Raw genomic sequence first — 21,637 nt, forward strand, 5'->3', positions numbered from 1 at the left:
TGTACCACCTCATAGTAAAAGACTGGGAAATCTGAATCTCAGGTCTGGGTGGAACTGTCTTCACACAAGCATAAACTGTGGTGAGGATATGAGTTTCTTATGGCTCGGAAAGTGTTCCTCTGTGTGCACAACCACAGGATGGTTCTTCCATCCAGGAGCCTGAGAGCTTTTACTGGAGAGAAAAAGAAGATGAGGCAGAAAGTTTCCTGGCATAGTGTCCGGCAGCGCACACGTGCGGGCTCTGTTCTCTGAGCTGGAGGAAGGCATTGTCCTGGATGAGAAGCTCCAGCTACATTAACCTCTTACATTATACCATACAGTCACTTCTAATCTCCACCATATCATTTCTTACCAGTAAATCAGGTTCACTTACATCTAATTTCACAGCAAATAACTTGTAAATGAGACAACCTGCCTTCAGTTCCAGCGTGCGTTCTGCCAGTACACACATCTACGCTTCTTGGCAGCGAATTCCCTCTTACTTTTTGCATTTTGCCAGTAAAAAATCTAAACTACTAGGGCTTCTGTATTTCCATGACAATGTAACACTCGGCTATAGCGCTTCTACACCACACCTATGGACGTCATGGTTACTCTTGCACAATTTCCCCTGAGATAATGGTGGCTCAGCATAAAAAAGTCAAGAGCTTTCGTTGACTGATTAAGGAACTAAGAAATCTTAATGTTTTCCAGACTAAAATCTGTTGGAATAATAGTTTCTCTGTGTAAGTCGCAGAATGTCAGCCGTGCTCAAAGACTCATTGATTGTTTGTTTGTTTGCTTAACCCACCCCTCGCTTTCTGATGGCCAGTTTGGTCTCAGCTCTGCTTATTTTTTATTTTATTTGCAAAGATATGACATCATTGTTTTTTTCACTTACTCTATAAGAATATACCAGAAAACATCTGAAAATTGCAATTTTTATTCATTTATTTTTCTTGCTTCTAGAACATACACATATTCTACAGTGCTTTACAGATATTGTCATCACTCATCGTCCCTTGTAGGACTCCCCATCTACAGTGCCTACAAGTAGTAGTCAACCCCCTGCAGATTTAGCAGGTTTGATAAGATGCAAATAAGGTAGAGCCTTCAAACTTCAAACAAGAGCAGGATTTATTAACAGATGCATAAATGTTACAAACCAAAAAGTTATGTTGCTCAGTTAAATTTTAATAAATTTTAAACATAAAAGTGTGGGTCAATTATTATTCAACCCCTAGGTTTAATATTTTGTGGAATAACCCTTGTTTGCAATTACAGCTAATAATCGTCTTTTATAAGACCTGATCAGGCCAGCACAGGTCTCTGGAGTTATCTTGGCCCACTCCTCCATGCAGATCTTCTCCAAGTTATCTAGGTTCTTTGGGTGTCTCATGTGGACTTTAATCTTGAGCTCCTTCCACAAGTTTTCAATTGGGTTAAGGTCAGGAGACTGACTAGGCCACTGCAACACCTTGATTTTTTCCCTCTTGAACTAGGCCTTGGTTTTCTTGGCTGTGTGCTTTGGGTCGTTGTCTTGTTGGAAGATGAAATGACGACCCATCTTAAGATCCTTGATGGAGGAGCGGAGGTTCTTGGCCAAAATCTCCAGGTAGGCCGTGCTATCCATCTTCCCATGGATGCGGACCAGATGGCCAGGCCCCTTGGTTGAGAAGCAGCCCCACAGCATGATGCTGCCACCACCATGCTTGACTGTAGGGATGGTATTCTTGGGGTCGTATGCAGTGCCATCCAGTCTCCAAATGTCACGTGTGTGGTTGGCACCAAAGATCTCGATCTTAGTCTCATCAGACCAGAGAACCTTGAACCAGTCTGTCTCAGAGTCCTCCAAGTGATCATGAGCAAACTGTAGACGAGCCTTGACATGACGCTTTGAAAGTAAAGGTACCTTACGGCTCGTCTGGAACGGAGACCATTGCGATGGAGTACGTTACTTATGGTATTGACTGAAACCAATGTCCCCACTGCCATGAGATCTTCCCAGAGCTCCTTCCTTGTTGTCCTTGGGTTAGCCTTGACTCTTCGGACAAGCCTGGCCTCGGCACGGGAGGAAACTTTCAAAGGCTGTCCAGGCCGTGGAAGGCTAACAGTAGTTCCATAAGCCTTCCACTTCCGGATGATGCTCCCAACAGTGGAGACAGGTAGGCCCAACTCCTTGGAAAGGGTTTTGTACCCCTTGCCAGCCTTGTGACCCTCCACGATCTTGTCTCTGATGGCCTTGAAATGCTCCTTTGCCTTTCCCATGTTGACCATGTATGAGTGCTGTTCACAAGTTTGGGGAGGGTCTTAAATAGTCAGAAAAGGCTGGAAAAAGAGATAATTAATCCAAACATGTGAAGCTCATTGTTCTTTGTGCCTGAACTACTTCTTAATACTTTAGGGGAACCAAACAGAATTCTGGGGGTTTGAGGGGTTGAATAATACATGACCCTCTGAATAAACTTTTCACAATTTAAAAAAAAATTAAACAAAGAAATAACATTCTTTTTTGCTGCCGTGCATTTCACACTTCCAGGCTGATCTACATACAGTCCAAATGTCACAATGCCAAGTTAATTCCGAATGTGTAAACCTGCTAAATCTGCAGGGGGTTGAATACTACTTGTAGGCACTGTAGATTCCATATCTGTATGATTTCAGAGTGTGAGCCGAAACTGGAGTACCCAAAGAAATTTGTGTAAAGACTACAAAACCATACATACTCCATGCACATGTAGCCCATGGTAAGATTTATACCCATGACCCCAGTGCTCTGAGGCTATCAGTTACAAGCAATTACCTAATGTCTATATTATCATCTCCATTTCTCTTTTACTAAAAATAAGTGATTTTGGCAATAAAGGAAGTTAGTAGCAGGGAGTTAAAATTCCCATTGGTTCATCTCCTGACATTTATCCGATTTTTAACATTGACGGCCTATCCTTAGGATAGGTCACCAGTAGAGATGAGCAAACACTGTTCGGATCAGCCGATCCGAACAGCACGCTCCCATAGAAATGAATGGAAGCATCTGGCACGCAGACTTTGCCGGTGGCCGGCCGCTTAACCCCCCGTGTGCCGGACGCTTCCATTCATTTCTATGGGAGCGTGCTGTTCGGAACGGCTGTTCCGAACAGTGTTCGCTCATCTCTAGTCACCAGTATTAGATACGCAGGGGTCCAATACCTGAGGCATCCCCGCAAATCACCGATAGGGCAGGTTCACACCAGCATCCAGTCTCCGCTTTCAGATTGCCTAAAGTGGAGAATAGGTGCAGGTGTGAACCCACCTATACAGTTCAACTCACTGTATTGATACATACCACGAGCCATGCAGCTCCCTCGCCGTACAAACTGTAGCTGGGAGTGTAGGTACTGCAGCGCTGCCCCATAGATTTGATACTGGGTAAATGTCTGGGTAAGCCAGGATCATCCCCGCTGGATTGCCTAAAGTGGAGAATAGGTGCAGGTGTGAACCCACCTATACAGTTCAACTCGCTGTATTGATACATACCACGAGCCATGCAGCTCCCTCGCCGTACAAACTGTAGCTGGGAGTGTAGGTACTGCAGCGCTGCCCCATAGATTTGATACTGGGTAAATGTCTGGGTAAGCCAGGATCATTCCAATGATGTGACTGGCAGCAGAAGAGGCTGTAAAATAAAAGAAAAATAAACTTAATGGCATGTGACCACTGCAGCCTATCACTAGCTCATTGGCCTTGTTGCAGGCCATGGCTCTTTTTTTTTTTTTATCCCAAACCATGCATTGATTGAATTCAGGTGGCATATTAACTGTCACTATGTTATATACCGTATTTTTCGGACTATAAGACGCACTTTTTTCCCCCAAAATTTCGGAGGAAAATGAGGGTGCATCTTACAGTCCGAATGTGGGGGGAGGAGCGGATTTGCAGCATGGCCGCGCTACTGCCACCGCTGGATTTCTGCAGCGGCAGGAGCGTGACAGGGGAGTGTCTTAGCTGCCGGGGCCTGCAGATTGCCACGCTCCTGCCGCTGAAGAAAACCAGCGGTGGCATGCTGTAAATCCGCTCCTCCTCCGCAGGTCCCGGCAGTTAGTTAGCTCCGGGGCCGGTCCCCACCGGCCCCATACCTTTAGTGATGCAGGCCGGCTCCTGCACGGCGAGGCCGCAGGAGCCGACCTGTTCCGATGACAGCTGGGAGCCTAATGAAGGCTCCCAGGCCTGTCATAGCTATATATTACTATCGCGGCTGGTCTATGACACTCCGCGATAGTAATGTATAGAATCTCCCATAGACGGCAATACACTTGTATTGCCGTCTATGGGACTTGCAATCAAATGATTGCAGGTTCAAGCCCCCTAGGCGGGGGATAATAAAATAGTTAAAAAAAAAAAAAAAAAAAAAACACTTAAAAAAAATATAATAAAAAATAAAATAAATAAAAGTTCACCTCCTTTCCCTAGAATACATATAAAAGTATAACATTACTGTGAAACATATACATTAGGTATCCCTGTGTCTGAAAATGCCCGGTCTACTAATAGTTTTATGTACAGTGAACGTCAAAAGTGCTAAACCGCCGGGTTTTTCTCTCTGTTTTGCCTCTGAATTAAATAAAAGGTGATCTAAGCAATAAACATTTCCCCAAAATGGTATAACTAAAAAGTACGCCTGGCCCCACAAAAATAATGCCCTATACATCCCCGTACAGCTGCAGGGTCACCTGTCAATGTGGCCTTGCAGCTGTTCCAAAACTACAACTCCCATACATTAAATATTTTACCATTTTTTGCCTGAAAATTTTTTTTCCCTATTTTTCTCCTCTAAAACCTGCATGCGTCTTATACTCCAGTGCGTCTTATAGTCCGAAAAATACGGTAAGTTACTTCTGCATGTAAATGGATCTGTACAATATAGTCATCTTAAAGGGGTTGTCCATTATATATTTTTATATGCTGCATCCTTAGAATAAGGTATAACTGCTTTCCGGGCAGCTGCTGCATGCCTCAGCTCTTGGTGTATCCATTCTCTCTACTATAGGGGGCATGACGCTGGAAGCAGATAACTCCGTTCCCTGTATAGAGGCCAGGTGCCTGGATTGCAGTTCAGCTTCCATTAGCATCAATGGCAGCAGACCTGCCAAAGCAGCGCCCGCCCACTATACAGAGCTCAGGACTATCTCCTTACAGCTCTGTGCACTGTATTGTACACAGAATGGGCACCACTCCAAACAGCCGATCCATGCAGGAAGGGGGCTTCTGTCGGCTCCTACTGAACAGTAATTTATGGCCTTTCATAAAGATAGGCAGTAAATAAATAAATCATCAGCAACCCCTTTAAATTATATGGGGCATACCTTTTAATAAATATGATGTATTTTGGACTGACCTAAAGAAAAGAAGATGGAATGTGCCACTGCTCTCTCCTGGTTAACCCTTACACACAGTGTCCAGTTCCCTACAAAACCCAGTACTCAACCCTGTGCAATGAGCATTTTGTTAGCTCAATGTTTTAACCCTTTATCCCTTTACCTTTACTCTGTCTCATAGTAGTAGCGCTTTGAGATGCTACAGTCAGCACCCTTTTGCTTTCTCCCGCAACTGATATAAACTTTACAAGGATCTTTGCTTTTTTTTATGGGGCGCAAGTCACAAGAAAACTCCAATGCAGTATAAGTAGCAGATGGCCCTATTGGAAGCTCGCTATTTTTTATATTGCACATAAAACCTCATAGTTTATGTGGAGACATTATCTAAAACTGCTTTATATGAGGTGACTTTGATGCATGTCTTCAGGTGATGGAAAAAAGTGAATAGCCCTCAATGCAGAGGCGGAATCAGATCCTGGTCAACACAGTTCTTGCCTGGGGGGTTAAAATAAATAGGTTAATTTTTCCATTCATTTCTAAAGTTGAATTTCCAGCCTTGATGCATACTTGTAGCTGTGCAGTTCAGAGGCTTGACTATAGTGTAATATCATACTCTCTAAGTGGACTGGTACCAGGTTTCTCTCCTGTTCCCTCAGAACTCTGCTATAGCATTTCAGTGTAATGATTCAATGAGACACTTTAGCTCCATAGATCACAAGAAGTCGTCTAAGTCTCATCCTCTTAGAATCCAATTTTGCAATTTGTCAGAATGTCTCCAAAGGGATTATTTGAGCTCTTCTAGCTGTGAGCTTCTGCTACTTTCTAATTGAATAGCATACATATTTCACAAGACGCAGTGGGAATACAGATGGTGATTCACTCGAATACCTATAAGAAAGGATGGAACCTGTAGTACGGGTGGCAGCGTCTTCTAAAGTTGTCCCTGTAGGGACAGACCTAGCAATTTATAAGGTGTCTTCTGCTTCACATTCACGTCTCTGATGTATTATGCAGGATTTCATCTTAAAGAAGCCAGGAAGCCATCAGTCAGCCAAAGGGTGGGCTCCCTGGGATCTGCCAATAGATGGATTAGATTTTACCATTACTAGTAAAGCAACATGGAAAATGGATTTGTTTTCTTCCAAGAGAAAACACTTGACGTCAGAGTAAGAGTTCTTGGTGTTGGGAAATGACCTACCAACAAAGTAATAGAAGTATACAAGTGACAGTCTTATTCCTAGTCCTGTATGACATCTTTCTACCAGTCTTATAAAATTATTTTTATCCACACAGCACATAGTAACGTATTGTTACTTTTATATTAACTTTATCGGTACTTTGGGAACATTAACGACTTCTGTTTCTGCTTCTGTAGTTCAATTGAAATGTATTTTATCCTACCTCTGATTATTTTTATGTTGACTTGTAGGATTGTCCGTTCACATAAATTTAGGTTACCTGGTTGGACAAACAAAAGGGATGTATGTCCATGGCCCATATGGACAGGGGTCCCATCACTGGACTTCACCGGGATAGATCTGAAAGGGAGTCTCTCACCAGATCCCAGCCCCACAGATAGGTTAGGATCACCTGAATTAAACAATATTGTTCCCTTGTGGGTCTCCTTGGCCTAAATATTACTATAAGTGTGTTGCTGCTTACCTCTTTAGAGCAACAGTAATGCCCTCATTGCCCCAAGAAGCGCATTTACATATTGACAAAAATAAAGATATCTCCGCATTGGAAGCACCAATTCATAAGGGGAAACAGTATCTATTTCGCAGGGCTGAGTTGATATGGTAGGTTCTTGTGACACTCCCTTTAAGAACTTAAATGAAATCCCACCACGTACCTAAAGAGTAGGGCTGACGGAGAACTTTAATCTTTATTTTAAAGGATACCTCATCCTATTTTTGATATATCTTTCTCTTTATTGTTTCATTCTTCTTCCCTGTTTTTAAAGGGGCTCTATCATTGGGAAAAGGCATTTTTAGCTAAGCACATCCTTGCATAGCCTTTAGAAAGGCTATTCCACACCTACCTTTTGTATGTAAATTGCCTCAGTAGTCTTTGAATAAGTCCGTTTATATTCATATCCTAATAAACCTTCTCTGTGCACCCCGGAAGTCTCACCGTGCACTCCTCTCTGCTATTCTCTGTGTATGTACAGCAGAGGCTGCTGCTGCTAATGACTCACATAATGGCACATAATGACACATAGAGAATAGCAGAGAGGAGTGCACGGTGAGACTTCCAGTGCACAGAGAAGGCTAATTAGCATATGGATAAAAATGGACTCATTCAAAGACTACTGAGGTGATTTACATACAAAAGATAGGTGTGGAATAGCCTTTCTAAAGGCTATGCAAGTATGTGCTTAGCTAAAAATAACTTTTCCCAATGATAGAGCCCCTTTAAAGGGAGTGTATCATTACAAAATGGCGTGTTTTCTATTTTTTCTACATTTTGGCGCTGTTTGTTTTTGTTGAATATCATTATCTTTTTGAAGTATTGCAATGTTCACACTGAGCCTCACAATTGGCTCCCACTTCCTTTTTTGCAGAGGTCACTTGTCAGTAGTTATTTCATTATCATCACAGTCAGAATTGCAATAAAAAGATAACACATGAGTCCCTGGTCACACATCACCTCCTCCCCCTCTGAACATATCAAAGAGCATGCCTGTAAAGGTCAATGATTCATCTCCAGACAGTGGTCTATTCTATGTTGTCCCTATAAATCAGGTTTCTGAGGTGCTATTAAGGGACTAGAGCAACAGTCCAGACAAAATAGGCACCCCCATAACCATGTACAGGAAAGAAAAGAAGAAATAAATACAATCAGTAAATTAAAAACATGTGAAAAAATATGTTTCATTATCAGCTGCACATGAATAAACTTTAAAAAAAAAATTTTTTTTGTGCAGCATTTATGTCATTAAAATTTTTTGTAATACACTTCATTAACTCATTTTGGCTCCTTCCTGTGAAATCCTGCCATGAAATCCACTTGTGTCCCTAATTATTCTTTCCACTGTTTCTCTATTATCAGTAGAAATCTGTACACTGCTTCTCAGAAGGTGTATGGGTGGGGAGAAATCTGAGGGAAGGGAAATCATTACAAGCAAATATATCTCAGCATTTTAAGGTCGGGGCCCCACGGGTTGGAAGTACCGCGATTTGCGGGTTGGAAGTACCGCGATTTGCCTGCAGCGGAAATACTGAGGGGAAAAATCGCAGAGTTTTACTGTATTTGCAAAGTGGATGTGATTCATGCGAATCCTATGCCCACTTTGCCGTAAAAACTGCAGTGCGGATACGCTGCAATTTCCAAAACTGGAGCGATTTTGATAATATTAGCATGACAATTATATCTATGGAAACACCGGCGGGTTTGCCAAAGATATAATGGTATATAAAGTTTGCAAAGTTTGTGAAGTTTCAGCTTAAAGCACTGTGGGAAGAACCGTGATGCGTTCCTGACGTGGTTTTTCCCGCAGTGCTTTAACTCTGCAGATCGTCCCTTGGGGCCTTAGCCTATAACCTAGAGACTCTCAGCTTTTATATGACACTAAGATCACAGTTCTAGCTGTATTATTCCTAGCAGTATCACTAATAGTGTCAGAATTGGGAGCAGCTGCATTTACATGCCAATCCCAACTGTGTATTTGTGAAGTTTATAATCATTTAATGTATGAAAAACATTGTTATCCTTTAAAGCTGAATGCTAGATATAGTTGCTTATGCTTCAAACTGCTATAAAGTTATATGATAAGATGGTGCCTGTATCCAAGATGGGTGCAAGAAAAACAAATGCTTGGGTTGCTGCCACAAGACAGCGACCCAAAGTCACCACGCAGAAGCGGGACCAGCTGGCTATATATATATTTCTGTTTGATTGAGATGTACCATACCAATCAGCAATGAATATGAAAACTTACGTTGTTGTTGTATCACTTCCTTCCTCTGATACTATTTAACCCTGTGTTCTCAATAAAAAGTGCATCAGCATACATTCTTTGGTTGAGAGAAGAATGAATACCAACACATAGAGTGGTGTGATTTCTTGACCGCCGACCCTCAGCCTTATTAATTAGGTCAACGACAGTTACCCTAGATTATTGGTCAATTAGTCATAAACGCGACTATGACCTTATCATATTCAACTGGGTAAAATCTCTGGATTTAATAAGAAATGCAGTCTTAGCATATGAATAGTGAGAATATCTTCTTTCATTTGACATCAGAAATGCTATTCTAGGTTTTAAAATGCCCAAGATATATCTGCTTGAATGGCTCATTTCCAGCCTCAGCTTCCCTGCATTATACAGGAGCCCGCCTATCTGTATTCAGAAGCAAGAATTTTACAGAAAGTAACAAAAATGTATTCATAAATTATATTACAAAATATATTAATGACACAAATGCTGCCAGAAAAGCAAAAGTTGTTTGTTTAGTCACTCTTTAATTAGCAAAAAAAGTGCAGAGATAACAGCAGTAATAGCATCAGAGGGATACTCATAAGCCTGACCGGCAGAAAGTGTTCACCAAAGAATCAGTATGGACCTGGAAATCTGTTTCTTGTAGAGTTGGGTATTATTATTATTATTATTATTATTATTATTATTATTTGTTTACATAGCACCATTAATCCCATGGTGCTTTACATTTGGGGGTTACATACAATACACAAAATATACAGGTAGATATACTAAAAATGACCGACTGGCACAGTGGGGTAGAGGGCCCTGCCCGCGAGGGCTTACAGTCTATGAGCATTGCCAAGTGGCATGTGGCTGACACTGATAGGGGTCATATGGTTGCTGCATGGTAGAATTTGGCTCTTCTAGGGAGGTATTGTGCGCTCCTTTATGGGGAGTATTTTGGTAGGGGATTCTTGGGGGTATTTTGTTCTGCACTACACTACATTTTTTCTTACACCACCTGTAATGTATATGTCATAGTTATAAGCCATAATCGATGAGGAATTTATCCCCAAAAAGTTGAATTTACAATGATTGTTGTAGAAAAATCTGGACAATCTCTGCAAATTCATGACAGTTGCCAAGTAGTGTACGATGTAGACGTCATTACAGCAGCACAGTACATATGACTGTAAATAGAAGACATATGGTGTAATGTCAATGTAAAGGGTACAATGCTGCAAATTTTTGCTTGTCTGTGCCCCTGGAAAAAACATTGTCTTTCCTTTTGGACATCTTAGGGGACGTTCACACTACCACCGCTGTTCGCCCAGAGGTTTCCGTCCTACATCCCGGGGAAACTGGACAGAGGACAGCTCGCCTGCGGTCAGCTTTAAGGGCCCCTTCACACGGCGTAAGCGCTCGGGTCATCCCGAGCCGTACACGCGAGTGCTTCTAAACACTTCCCATTCACTTCAATGGGAGCACTCGTAAAGCCGGCTTTACGAGCGCTCCCACTGAAGTGAATGGGAAGTGTTTAGAAGCACTCGCGTGTACGGCTCGGGATGAGCCAAGCGCTTACGCCGTGTGAAGGGGCCCTAAGCCCCATTCATTTGAAAAGGTTTTTTAAGCTAACTGCCAGTGTCCATATGCAGCCTGGAAACCTTTTTTTTGGGGCACAAAAACGTTTCCAGGTGCTAGAGGCTGCATATGGACAAATTGAAACAATAGAACTTTACTGTCAGTATTTTTTTTTTTGTATCATATTTTGGTACTAAAAAGACTCCTAAATCCATTAAAAAAAAATCTGTGTAAACATCACAGCCTCACAGAGCTAATTGGAACTAATTTAGATTGATATGAGTATAGGGCACCAGAGGGTAAGGCTATTTATAGCAGGAGATGAATCTGTTCAGGAACAAGAACATAAAACATCGCTATCCAAATGATTGGTCCAAGCATAAATTCATTCCAGCTCCAGGGTCACAATGAGAGGTAAAATACTATTTTACTGAAAATTTGTAGCAATTTTTTGTTTTATTTTTTGCAGTTACGAGAAAAGTTGCTTCATCTGCAGTAAAATCTACATGCAGACTTTGTTGCAGATTCTTTGCAAATTTCACACTGCTACATTAAGAGGGCTGAAATTCACTAGCGAAATAAGCATATCATATGTAAAACATTAAAATATCAGGATATAGATTGATTTGGAATCTACTCCGCAGATTTATTTATTTTTTTGTATGGATCACGTTTGTTGTTAAAGAACGATTTTTCACTGATGGGTGCCTGTCCATATTATGTGACTGTTATCTGCTCTAATAAGAATAAGTTCAGTGTTCCACATTCTGTATTTGCCTGTTGCATTACTTACATGGTGGATGTTGGTGATGGATTGGTTTGCAGTTTAATTTTAATATGCTTTTCTCTATAATAAAGACAATTAGATGAATTGAAGGGTTCGGATCACCGAATTTAACCTTTTAAACAGCCTTAGATATCTATGTTTTACAGTTATTTCCTTTTCCAAGAATTCTGCCCCCAACATATTTTCTTGGAAAGCTTTATACGTGCTTTCTTTCTGCTCCCAAAGGGTTCGTGATCTCTGCTTCTTTAGTATGGTATGCTGCGCTCGTCTTAATGGTCTAAACAGTTGTGCCTGGGCTTTACTTCTTTAGAGAAATTTACATTTCTAAAATGTTCTGCTGTTAAATTAAGCTATTTCCCATTTAAGGGTTTATCATTATTGTGTTTTTAGGAAATTTCTGAATCCCCATGTGAGAACAAAATACAATAGACAAAGAGAAGCTGAGCTATGTGGTATATAGATAGGGAGAGAAGCTGAGCCCTATGATAGAAGAGGTTATATGATAGAGGAGAGAAGCTGAGCTCTGTGTTATATAGGGTTATATAATAGAGGAGAGAAGCTGAGCTCTGTGATATATAGGGTTATATGATAGAGGAGAGAAGCTGAGCTCTGTGATATATAGGTTTATATGTTAGAGGAGAGAAGCTGTGCTCTGAGATATATAGGGTTATATGATAGAGGAGAGAATCTGAGCTCTGTGATATACAGTATAGGGTTATATGATAGAGAAGCTGTGCTCTGAGATATATAGGGTTATATGATAGAGGAGAGAAGCTGTGCTCTGAGATATATAGGGTTATATGATAGAGGAGAGAAGCTGAGCTCTGTCATATATAGGGTTATATGATAGAGGAGAGAAGCTGAGCTCTGTCATATATAGGGTTATATAATAGAGGAGTGAAGCTGAGCTCTGTCATATATAGGGTTATATGATAGAGGAGTGAAGCTGAGCTCTGTCATATATAGGGTTATATGATAGAGGAGAGAAGCTGAGCTCTATGATATATAAGGTTATATGATAGAGGAGAGAAGCTGAGCTCTGTGATATATAGGGTTATATGATAGAGGAGAGAAGCTGAGCTCTATGATATATAGGGTTATATGATAGAGGAGAGAAGTTGAGCTCTGTGATATATAGGGTTATATGATAGAGGAGAGAAGCTGAGCTCTGTGATATATAGGGTTATATGACAGAGGAGAGAAGCTGAGCTCTGTGATATATAGGGTTATATGATAGAGGAGAGAAGCTGAGCTCTGTCATATATAGGGTTATATGATAGAGGAGAGAAGCTGAGCTCTGTCATATATAGGGTTATATGATAGAGGAGAGAAGCTGAGCTCTGATATACACTGCTCAAAAAATAAAGGGAACACTCAAATAACACATCCTAGATCTGAATGAATGAAATATTCTTATTGAATACTTTGTTCTGTACAAAGTTGAATTTGATGATAACAAAATCACACAAAAATCATCAATGGAAATCAAATTTATTAACCAATGGAGGCCTGGCCTTAAAACATGTCAAAATGAGGCTCAGTAGTGTGTGTGGCCTCCACGTACAGGTATGACCTCCCTACAACGCCTGGGCATGCTCCTGATGAGGTTGCGGATGGTCTCCTGAAAATATAGCAGAGCTATTCCTTTCAAAAACCGACACAAGTATGACAAGTATGATAAAATCTGAATATGTGACATTCCATTTTGCTGCAGTTTTGTTAAGGAATTATTGCCTAGGGTTAATCCACATTAATTGTTTAAAGTTACCTTCTATGCAGGTTGGTATAAGTAATGTCTATAGGGCAGATGCAGTGTACATAAGACATTTTAGAATGGCCAGTCCTTTCAGAGTACAAGTTGTTCGACTTCAAAAAATAAAACCAAATGTCTGCACAACTGAAAGCAGAATGTCTCTCAGATAGTACAGCAATTGCTCAATACTCTGCTCATTTTCTATGTAAGAAGAAATCTTTGTATAGTTCAGCACTGAATGTTCTTAGGAGATAGTGAGTGCCGATGTACCGGTGCATGCTCCTGTCTCCCGTTTTATAGTCAGCAACACTCAACTTATAAAAGTACCCTTTTACATGCCCAAAGGATTCCAGTAACTAAAGTGGACCCCATCACTTCTACTGTCCTCAATGTGTAAAAAATATGGTGTCACCCATAAAAAAGGAAAAAAAAAACCCTATTCTGGAACATCTTTTCTTGTAGCTCTGCATTGGGCCCTTAATCTGTTATTCTTTCTAGAGATGTGTTATGAGTAAACTGACAATTGGGTGTTGCCATTTCCTGTGTCAGAGGGGTGTGTCCCTACATAGTCTGACATTGGTAGTGTGACAGTGTAGGAACAACCTCACCTGGTAACTCCGTCTTGTTGTTTATTCAAATAATTCTAGGAGGAATAACAAAGGGTTAACAGAGATTGTCAGATGACTTTTCAGGATAAGCTGCTGTGTGTGCACTAGAGGAGTACCATTATATCTCTTGCAGATGAAGTCACTGACTGAACAGTGGTGTGGAGTATGTCTGCACTACATTGGTAAAAGAAATAGACATCTGGACATTTCCCTAAATGTATTCTGTGTTTTAGCAGGTTTTCCCTTTGTGAGCTCAATTTCTAATTGTTGGTTATTACCTTTTGTCTAATAAGTGGGGACTAGCTGATGTGAGGTTTTCCATAGGCAGTAAATTAGGAAAACAGTAGATTATGCTTCCTAATCTCTCTCTCTCTCTCTCTCTCTCTCTCTCTCTCTCTCGCTCTCACTCAGCATCAACAGCTTTACACATAAGTACTGAACAGTATTGTATGTAAATAAAGCATTTGAGCTGACATAGAAAACTTACTATTAGCTGCAGCATCATGTCTATGTTTGTGTCTCTGCATTTTTATTGCATAGCTCCTCTCCATTTTAACTATTGGCAGCATATCTATTAACCATCACAATTCACACTAAATTTATAGAAATAGTTTGAACAACCCCTCTGGTAATTTTAGTTCACAATTCAGAATTCAATAGAGATAAAAAGCTGAAGGAAATGTTAGATTTGTTTTTTTATTACTATTTATAGGATATGATCATGTGCAGTGGAAAACCTCCATCAAGGATACAAATTATAGTTATTTTCATACAGGTTGTAATTCACTATACAAGTCACATTATGTCACATGTAGTGCATGAAACCTTATTTAGTCATTGCTAACCTTCATAGCAGTAACTGGGAAAGTGGCAGGTCGCGTCTCTGTTCTCCATTATTGAACATATACAGAAGACTGTATTACATACTGTAACGAAAAGATATCTATCGAAAAATATGATACATGATTTGTAGAACCCAAACCTGTTTTTTTGCTAATATGTCACTTGTACAGAATACGTGTACAAAAAAGTTTCTCATTTTTAGCTATAAAATGACTTTATATCTTTCATATGACAACATCTATGACCGCAGCACATGGCACAGTGAGGCAGACATTGGAATCTGACCTGCTAATGGGATTACTGAAGAGTCCATATACTGCCAGCCAGCCTAGCCCCAATGAGATGACCCATCAGTCCATGTTATCACCGGCAAACACTTCATTCCCCGCACTTACTCATACACAGATCAGACATGTCGCAAGTTATTAGACATTTAATCCTTCACTTAATTATGAGATTAGAGACAACCAGTTATCTGTCTTCATGTATTTACAGCTCTTTTGTCTTCCTCCAGCGTGTGGCATGAATTTAAATGACTTAAATAAGTGTGCCATGCAAGTGTTGGTAAAGCTCCAAGACAAATGGTCATCTATGTTACAGCTATTAGCTATTATATTTAGGGATTCATTTGTTACTTTCCTATCATAATTGAAAGTCATGTTTTAGAAAATTTCTTTGGCAAAACGTGTACATATACCATATGAAGACATTAGACTTCATAGATGGGGGTTCTCCTCCTCGATGCCCCACTCTATGAGCCAAAGTGGAGACTTATTAGGGCTGCTCCTACTTTGGTAGACTTGTCAGAACAATGTTTTACATGGTTATCTTTTATTCTATAAGTATTTACTTAACTATAACAAATTGTTAAAGGTTGATACAGTCAGGGCCAGGTCTATGGGCAGCTTCAATCTTAAGAATTAATTTTGACAACTTCACAAAGATGATAGGAGTCAGCTCTTTGTCTGGCTCAGCCATAGAAATATCATCATGTAGTCCATCAGGCGGCCCTCTCCAATTCAGTAAAAGACATTGGCATCATTTGTCAAGAATGGTGCTTCCCATGTCAGTCTTAATATACCTTACACGACTGGAGGGTATGCCTAATTTATAACAAAATTAGGCACAGCCTTCAGGTATCCATGCACCTAGTTTGGAACATATGCCAGAAAGGAGCAGAAGTGATGATAAATCTGTTGGTGTCACGTTCGTGTCTATGCCCAGACCCAGAATCCGGACTGCAGACTGGACCGCTAAGGGAACGGGGAGGGAGACTTTCCCTGACGCTACAGCGGCTAGCTAGGCCCTGCCTGTGGGTGGTGGTCAGCTGTTCCCAAGCTAGTATTGGCCCCGACAACTCCTGACTCTCTAACACGAAGGCCTAGCTGACAGATAGGACGAGAGCTACAAGAGAGTTAGGGACTGGGGATACTAAGGTGGTCACCCCTAAAGATACCAAGGTGCAGCTGCAGACAAAACAAACAGGATGGGATGTGTTGGACAACGGACACGCAGCACAACACAATACGCAACAAGAGAATGAGGAGAGGGACAGTGGAGAGGTGAAGAAAGGAATAACACAGGACTGGGGCAAAACAAACTGGAACTCAAACCTCACAAATAACAAGATAGTGCCAGGCAAACAGAACTGAAGGACAGGCTAGAGTAGAAGTATGGAGGGACAAACCAGACTCACACACAAGGCAACACTCACACCACTTCCTAGTCAGTTGTAATACTACCAAAACACTACTCCTCCCTGAGCCACGAATTCTAGGTGGTAACCACGAAAACCGGCAACTAATGAAGCCAACCCTCCTCCTAATAAAGGCCCCAGAATCGTCCCATAGGATAATGACAACGACCAACACCTGAGGTTCGCTCCAGAGAACCTCAAGTATACTCTGAAGGCTGATGCGAAACGCACAAACAGAATGGACTAATGGCAAGGAAACCACCCACAGAACACAGATCAAATCCCCACCAGAAAAATACACAATTTTATTACCAGAATTCAGGTTGTGACAGTTGGGGAGGATGACCCTACCCCATCCCCCTTTCAGTAAGAAGCAAGGGCAGCATTAAAATGCCAGGTTCAACCATTTTTGTCCCAAGTGGTGTTTCAAACGTTACAATCCACTGGATTGTGGCCTTTTTATGCTAAAAAAAACTAGATTTTGACAACATTAAGTGACTTAATAGTCTCTAATGGTATCAATCTAGTGGGGTAGTCCACTATAAACCATTAGAGCAAAGGCATGCAATAAGCAAAGAACCACCTGTTTGATCCAATGCCTTTCCGGTGCTGACAGTCGTTGGTCCTGCCATTCTGCATTGGATGCTGTGATGATATCCCCGTCTGCAATTTGGCTGCGACCACTGAGGTCAATGGTTGGCTGCAGAACTCACGTGTGTAGATGAGTATGTAATAGCTACAACCAAGTAACCAAAGACTGGCAAGGAACACAGGGGTGGCAGGGGACTCGGGGATCTTTAGACTCTCCTGCTTTTTTGACCTTGCTTGACTTTTTCCATATGTTTTAAGATCTCAGACAATCCCTTTAATAGGGAGCACTGTCCCCAGCATGTGGACATAACAAATTTCCTGCCTCAAAAGAGCAGGTCATGACATGGGTATCACTATTTTTATAGAATTACATTTCGAGAGATATCTTCCTATACCTATCTACCTTTGTGAAGTGTAATTCAGATGAAGGTCAGTGAAGCCCGATACTGGATCGTAACTATCACATATGTCGCTTTCTATAAATTAATCTTTATTACAAATTTCACCCTATCCTCATGAGTCTCTCGGTGGACTAAGCCTCAGCTTGCGGTGCGTGCCATGATTTACAAACACGCTGGTAGTATTTCAATAGTGTCAACAAGCAATATCATATTTTAATAGATTTCTATATATTTCATGGTAGTTTTCATTAATGTTACATTGACATTTCATCCCAGAGACTTTTATCATGCACAGTCCAGTATGACATGTCCTTGGTGTTTTTATTACTGCAGAGTAAGGTGATCTGATGTCCTGTGAGTAGGCTTGTTTTCTGAGGTAGCTGCCATATCCTAGATATTTAGAAAGAATATCCCATTAATTAGATTTTTATTATTTTTTTCATAGGATAGGTTGAATATAGGTGATCTTTCTCTTTTTTTAGAGTTCCAGTAATAGAGCAGGACATGTACATTTCACTGCCGGAATACAGGCTGTCATCACAGAATGTGTATTTAAAGGGATCCTATAATTGGATACCCTTTTTTTTCTGACTAACACATAGGTATAGCCTTAAGAAAGGCTATTCTTCTCCTACCTTTAGATGTCTTCTCCACGCTGCCGTTTGGTAGAAATCCCGTTTTTCTTCGGTATGAAAATGAGTTCTCTTGCAGCACTGGGGGTGTTCCCCAGCGCTTAAACAGCACTGGGGGGGTCCCCAATGCTACGAGAGAACTCTCAAGCAATGCCTCTATCTTCTTCTGGAATGCTCTTTCCCTGTGTCTTTCGATCTTCTAGGCCTTGGGCAGAGCCGACATGCCCGGGCCACAAGGAAATGACCACTGTATTGCTGGTAACTGACTTTGGCATGTATTACTGGATATCCACTCACTTACTGATTTGGCTTTGACAGTGAACTCTCGGATTTGATCTTAGCTTGAATTTGTATATTCATCTCATTCTGTTTTGGATTATTTTGTGCTCTCCTGATTACCCAGCTTATGAATGTTTTGCTGTAGCTTTCCTGCTTTGATCTTAGTTTGCAGTGCATCTATTTTGTACACTAGCTTTTGGTGTGATAGCCTTGGTCCTGATCCTGCTAAGTCCATCTGGCCTTGCAGCTGGCTCTAGTGAAGACATTGTTCTATTATTCTCTCTTATCTATGAGTTTACACAGTTTTGAAAAGTTTTTCTTTAGATGCAATTCAATAAAAACTATGAGCATTCTCTCCCTGCTATCCAGTTTCTGATTGACAGATTTCTCCCTATTACTGCACATATGGAAAAATCTGTCAATCGGTGACTGAGGGCTATTGTATGCTATCCTCAGGCCTGCCTGTCTATACAGAAAAGTATATTGGAAAATTGCATAACATTTATCTTTACATAATGAATAACCTTTATTTGCTGAAACCAGAATCCGCTTCTAAAGGAATGATACAATATATATAGTGAAGGTGTATTCTCTGTTATGTCTTAACTATGACCATCTACTTGTTACCATTCAATTAACCATAGTGATGACTTCTATAATCACTTTGTGCATTATTACTAGGCATTTTTCATTATGAGCGCTTGGGATAATTAGAATCATTTATCTTCTTAGGCAAAACTACAGCAAAAAAACAAACAAAAAAACCCCATGCATTTTCAGTTTTCTGCGCCACACTGCTGATATATTTTTCTAGAGACATAAAGCAAGAAGTAATACAAATAAGAAAGATACATTATATTAGCTATATACTAGAGCGATAAAGTGGTTAAAACGTTTTTTTCTCTTTCTATTTTGTCTCCCAGGAAAATTGGGCTTGGGAATTTTTCGTTTTGAAATCTATAGTATATGCAGTCTGCTTTGATGTATAACAATAATAATAAAATAAATATATATAAATATATATATATATATATATATATATATATATATATATATATATTATTATATACTTTATATATATATATGAGCTGAGTTCATCTGTATCAATGAACCATACAGTATACACAGCGAACACTTTATTAAGACAATGCACATGCAAGTCTGACTTGAGTGAGGACTCCTGCTCACAAACTGCAAGTCCTCTACTTAGAGCACAACAATGGAAATGGGTTACCCTTACCATTTTACACACATGCAAGCTTAGCCACCTTGACCGGTCAAACAGGTCTTGCCGCAGCTTATTCCCCTGAGAACAAAAGGACTTCATTTGTGAAAATTCAACTGGCTGAGACCCCCATATACCTTAGATGGTCGACTTTAGGGTCTATTTCCTGGTGTAAGCCATTAAAATAATCATTCACAGTATAGTTTTTGTGTGCAGTTTCCTATACACTGAAAACAAAGGTGTTAATAGCCGATAGTGGTCCAGCATATGCCAAAAGGATACTCAACATATTTTAAGTATATTGGAAAGGGGTCTATGGGTATGCTTAAAGTATGCAGTAGGAAATGTACCAGGCATATACCTCCTTTTTGTCATGAATGAGAAGTGAATGGAGTCTAATAATGTACATAGGTACAGGCCCGTCCATTTGGCTGGTTCTGGTTGCAAACACAGATGAGTTTTTGTCAGCTTTGCATGTATGTCAATATGTTTATGCTACTATATGTTATTGTCTTTACAGTTTAAGCTTGGATCGCTCAGACTCAGGAATGCCCTGGACCCCGCTGCAATCATCAAAGAGTTAATAGAGTATTGCCTGAACTGTTCAACAGAATTACATAGTAGAAATGAACATCTGCTGAAAGAAAATGAAAGGCTGCGGCAGGACTGGAATGACATGCATGAACAGTAAGTCTTTTACATGCTCTCCTATGTAGCAACATGCAGAATGTGTCATGTGTTGTCACAATTCAATGAACTTAAACCGGGTAAAATTGTATGAAGCAGCTGATTGAGTTACAGGTTTCATCTAAAAGTCAGTGCTGAAATCTGATTATATATATATATATATATATATATATATATATATATATATATATAGTTTTATATATATAAAAAAAGGTTTAGAAGGACAAATAAAAAAACAAAAACTTAGAAGTAATATTCACCTCGCTGATCCTCCAGCACTTCTGATTCAGTGTTTCCCAGGTTCCCCCCACCTGGGGCTACTTTCTGGTCTCTCTTGACACACGGAAATGTGGATCGCTCAGCCAATTTCTATCTGTTGAGAAGATCCAGAAAGCAAAGACTACCTTAGACCCAAGAAGTGCCAGAGTGGGGTTGTCGAATATCACTTTTCATTTTTTTTCATCTACCAGACATCCTTATTAAAGTTGTTTTATAGAATAGTATTTATGTATATAGGGTATAATACTGTGTACAGGAGCCATTATATGGTATAATACTATGTACAGGGGCCACTATAGGGTATAATACTGTGTACAGGGGACACCATGGGGCATAATAGTGCCTGCAGCATCGCAGGGGGAAAAGGGGCAGTCGGTTGGGGTCTTTGGAGGGGGGCCCCATGTCAAAGGTTCGCCACGGGGCCCCGCCATTCCTAGTTACGCCACTGCTTAGATCAGCCTATTTTTGAGAAACCTTCTAACAAATAATGAGGATACAATGCCCACATCCCCTGTAACATATGTTCTCTATTTTGTAGACTTGATAAATTTGTGGACAGCAAAGAAGAGCTGGAGCGAAATCTCTATACTCGATTTACACTGGTTCTAAATGAGAAGAAAGCAAAAATTAGAAGTCTGAATCAGAAGTTGTCACAGACTGAACAAAAAGTGCCAGAGAAAAGGTGTGTGTGTAATTTAATTGTAGATTTTTAGGGGTGGGGATATCTACAGAAGATATTACCATTCTTGTCTCTTATTATCATCTGGTACCGTAAATTGAAGTTAGATTTACTAAACAATATGATGTAGAATGATACGGAAAGCTTGCTCTGGCTCACAGTATGTTCACATCTGCATTGGAGACTCTCCCTGAAAATGGCGGCCAAAAAGTCCATCACGTGTACAGTTTAAACACGACAGACATCCAATGGACCCCATTATAGTCTATATGTAACCGCTATTTATCAGTCTGCTTGTTCATTGTACTAGTCCCCTAATAGAACAGAACAATGGACAGCTC

General features: G+C 40.4%; 1 protein-coding gene across 1 annotated transcript in view; it reads left to right on the forward strand.

The window, feature by feature from the left end:
• XRCC4 (X-ray repair cross complementing 4) overlaps positions 1-21,637 on the forward strand; it is a 252,732-nt gene that overhangs the window by 99,933 nt on the left and 131,162 nt on the right. The window contains exons 4-5 of the mRNA XM_075271309.1: positions 20,172-20,338; positions 21,156-21,299. Coding sequence (XP_075127410.1) covers positions 20,172-20,338; positions 21,156-21,299 — 311 coding nt within the window. The remainder of the gene's footprint in view (positions 1-20,171; positions 20,339-21,155; positions 21,300-21,637) is intronic.

This window comes from Leptodactylus fuscus, chromosome 1 (assembly GCF_031893055.1).
Source record: "Leptodactylus fuscus isolate aLepFus1 chromosome 1, aLepFus1.hap2, whole genome shotgun sequence".
NCBI lineage: Eukaryota > Metazoa > Chordata > Amphibia > Anura > Leptodactylidae > Leptodactylus > Leptodactylus fuscus.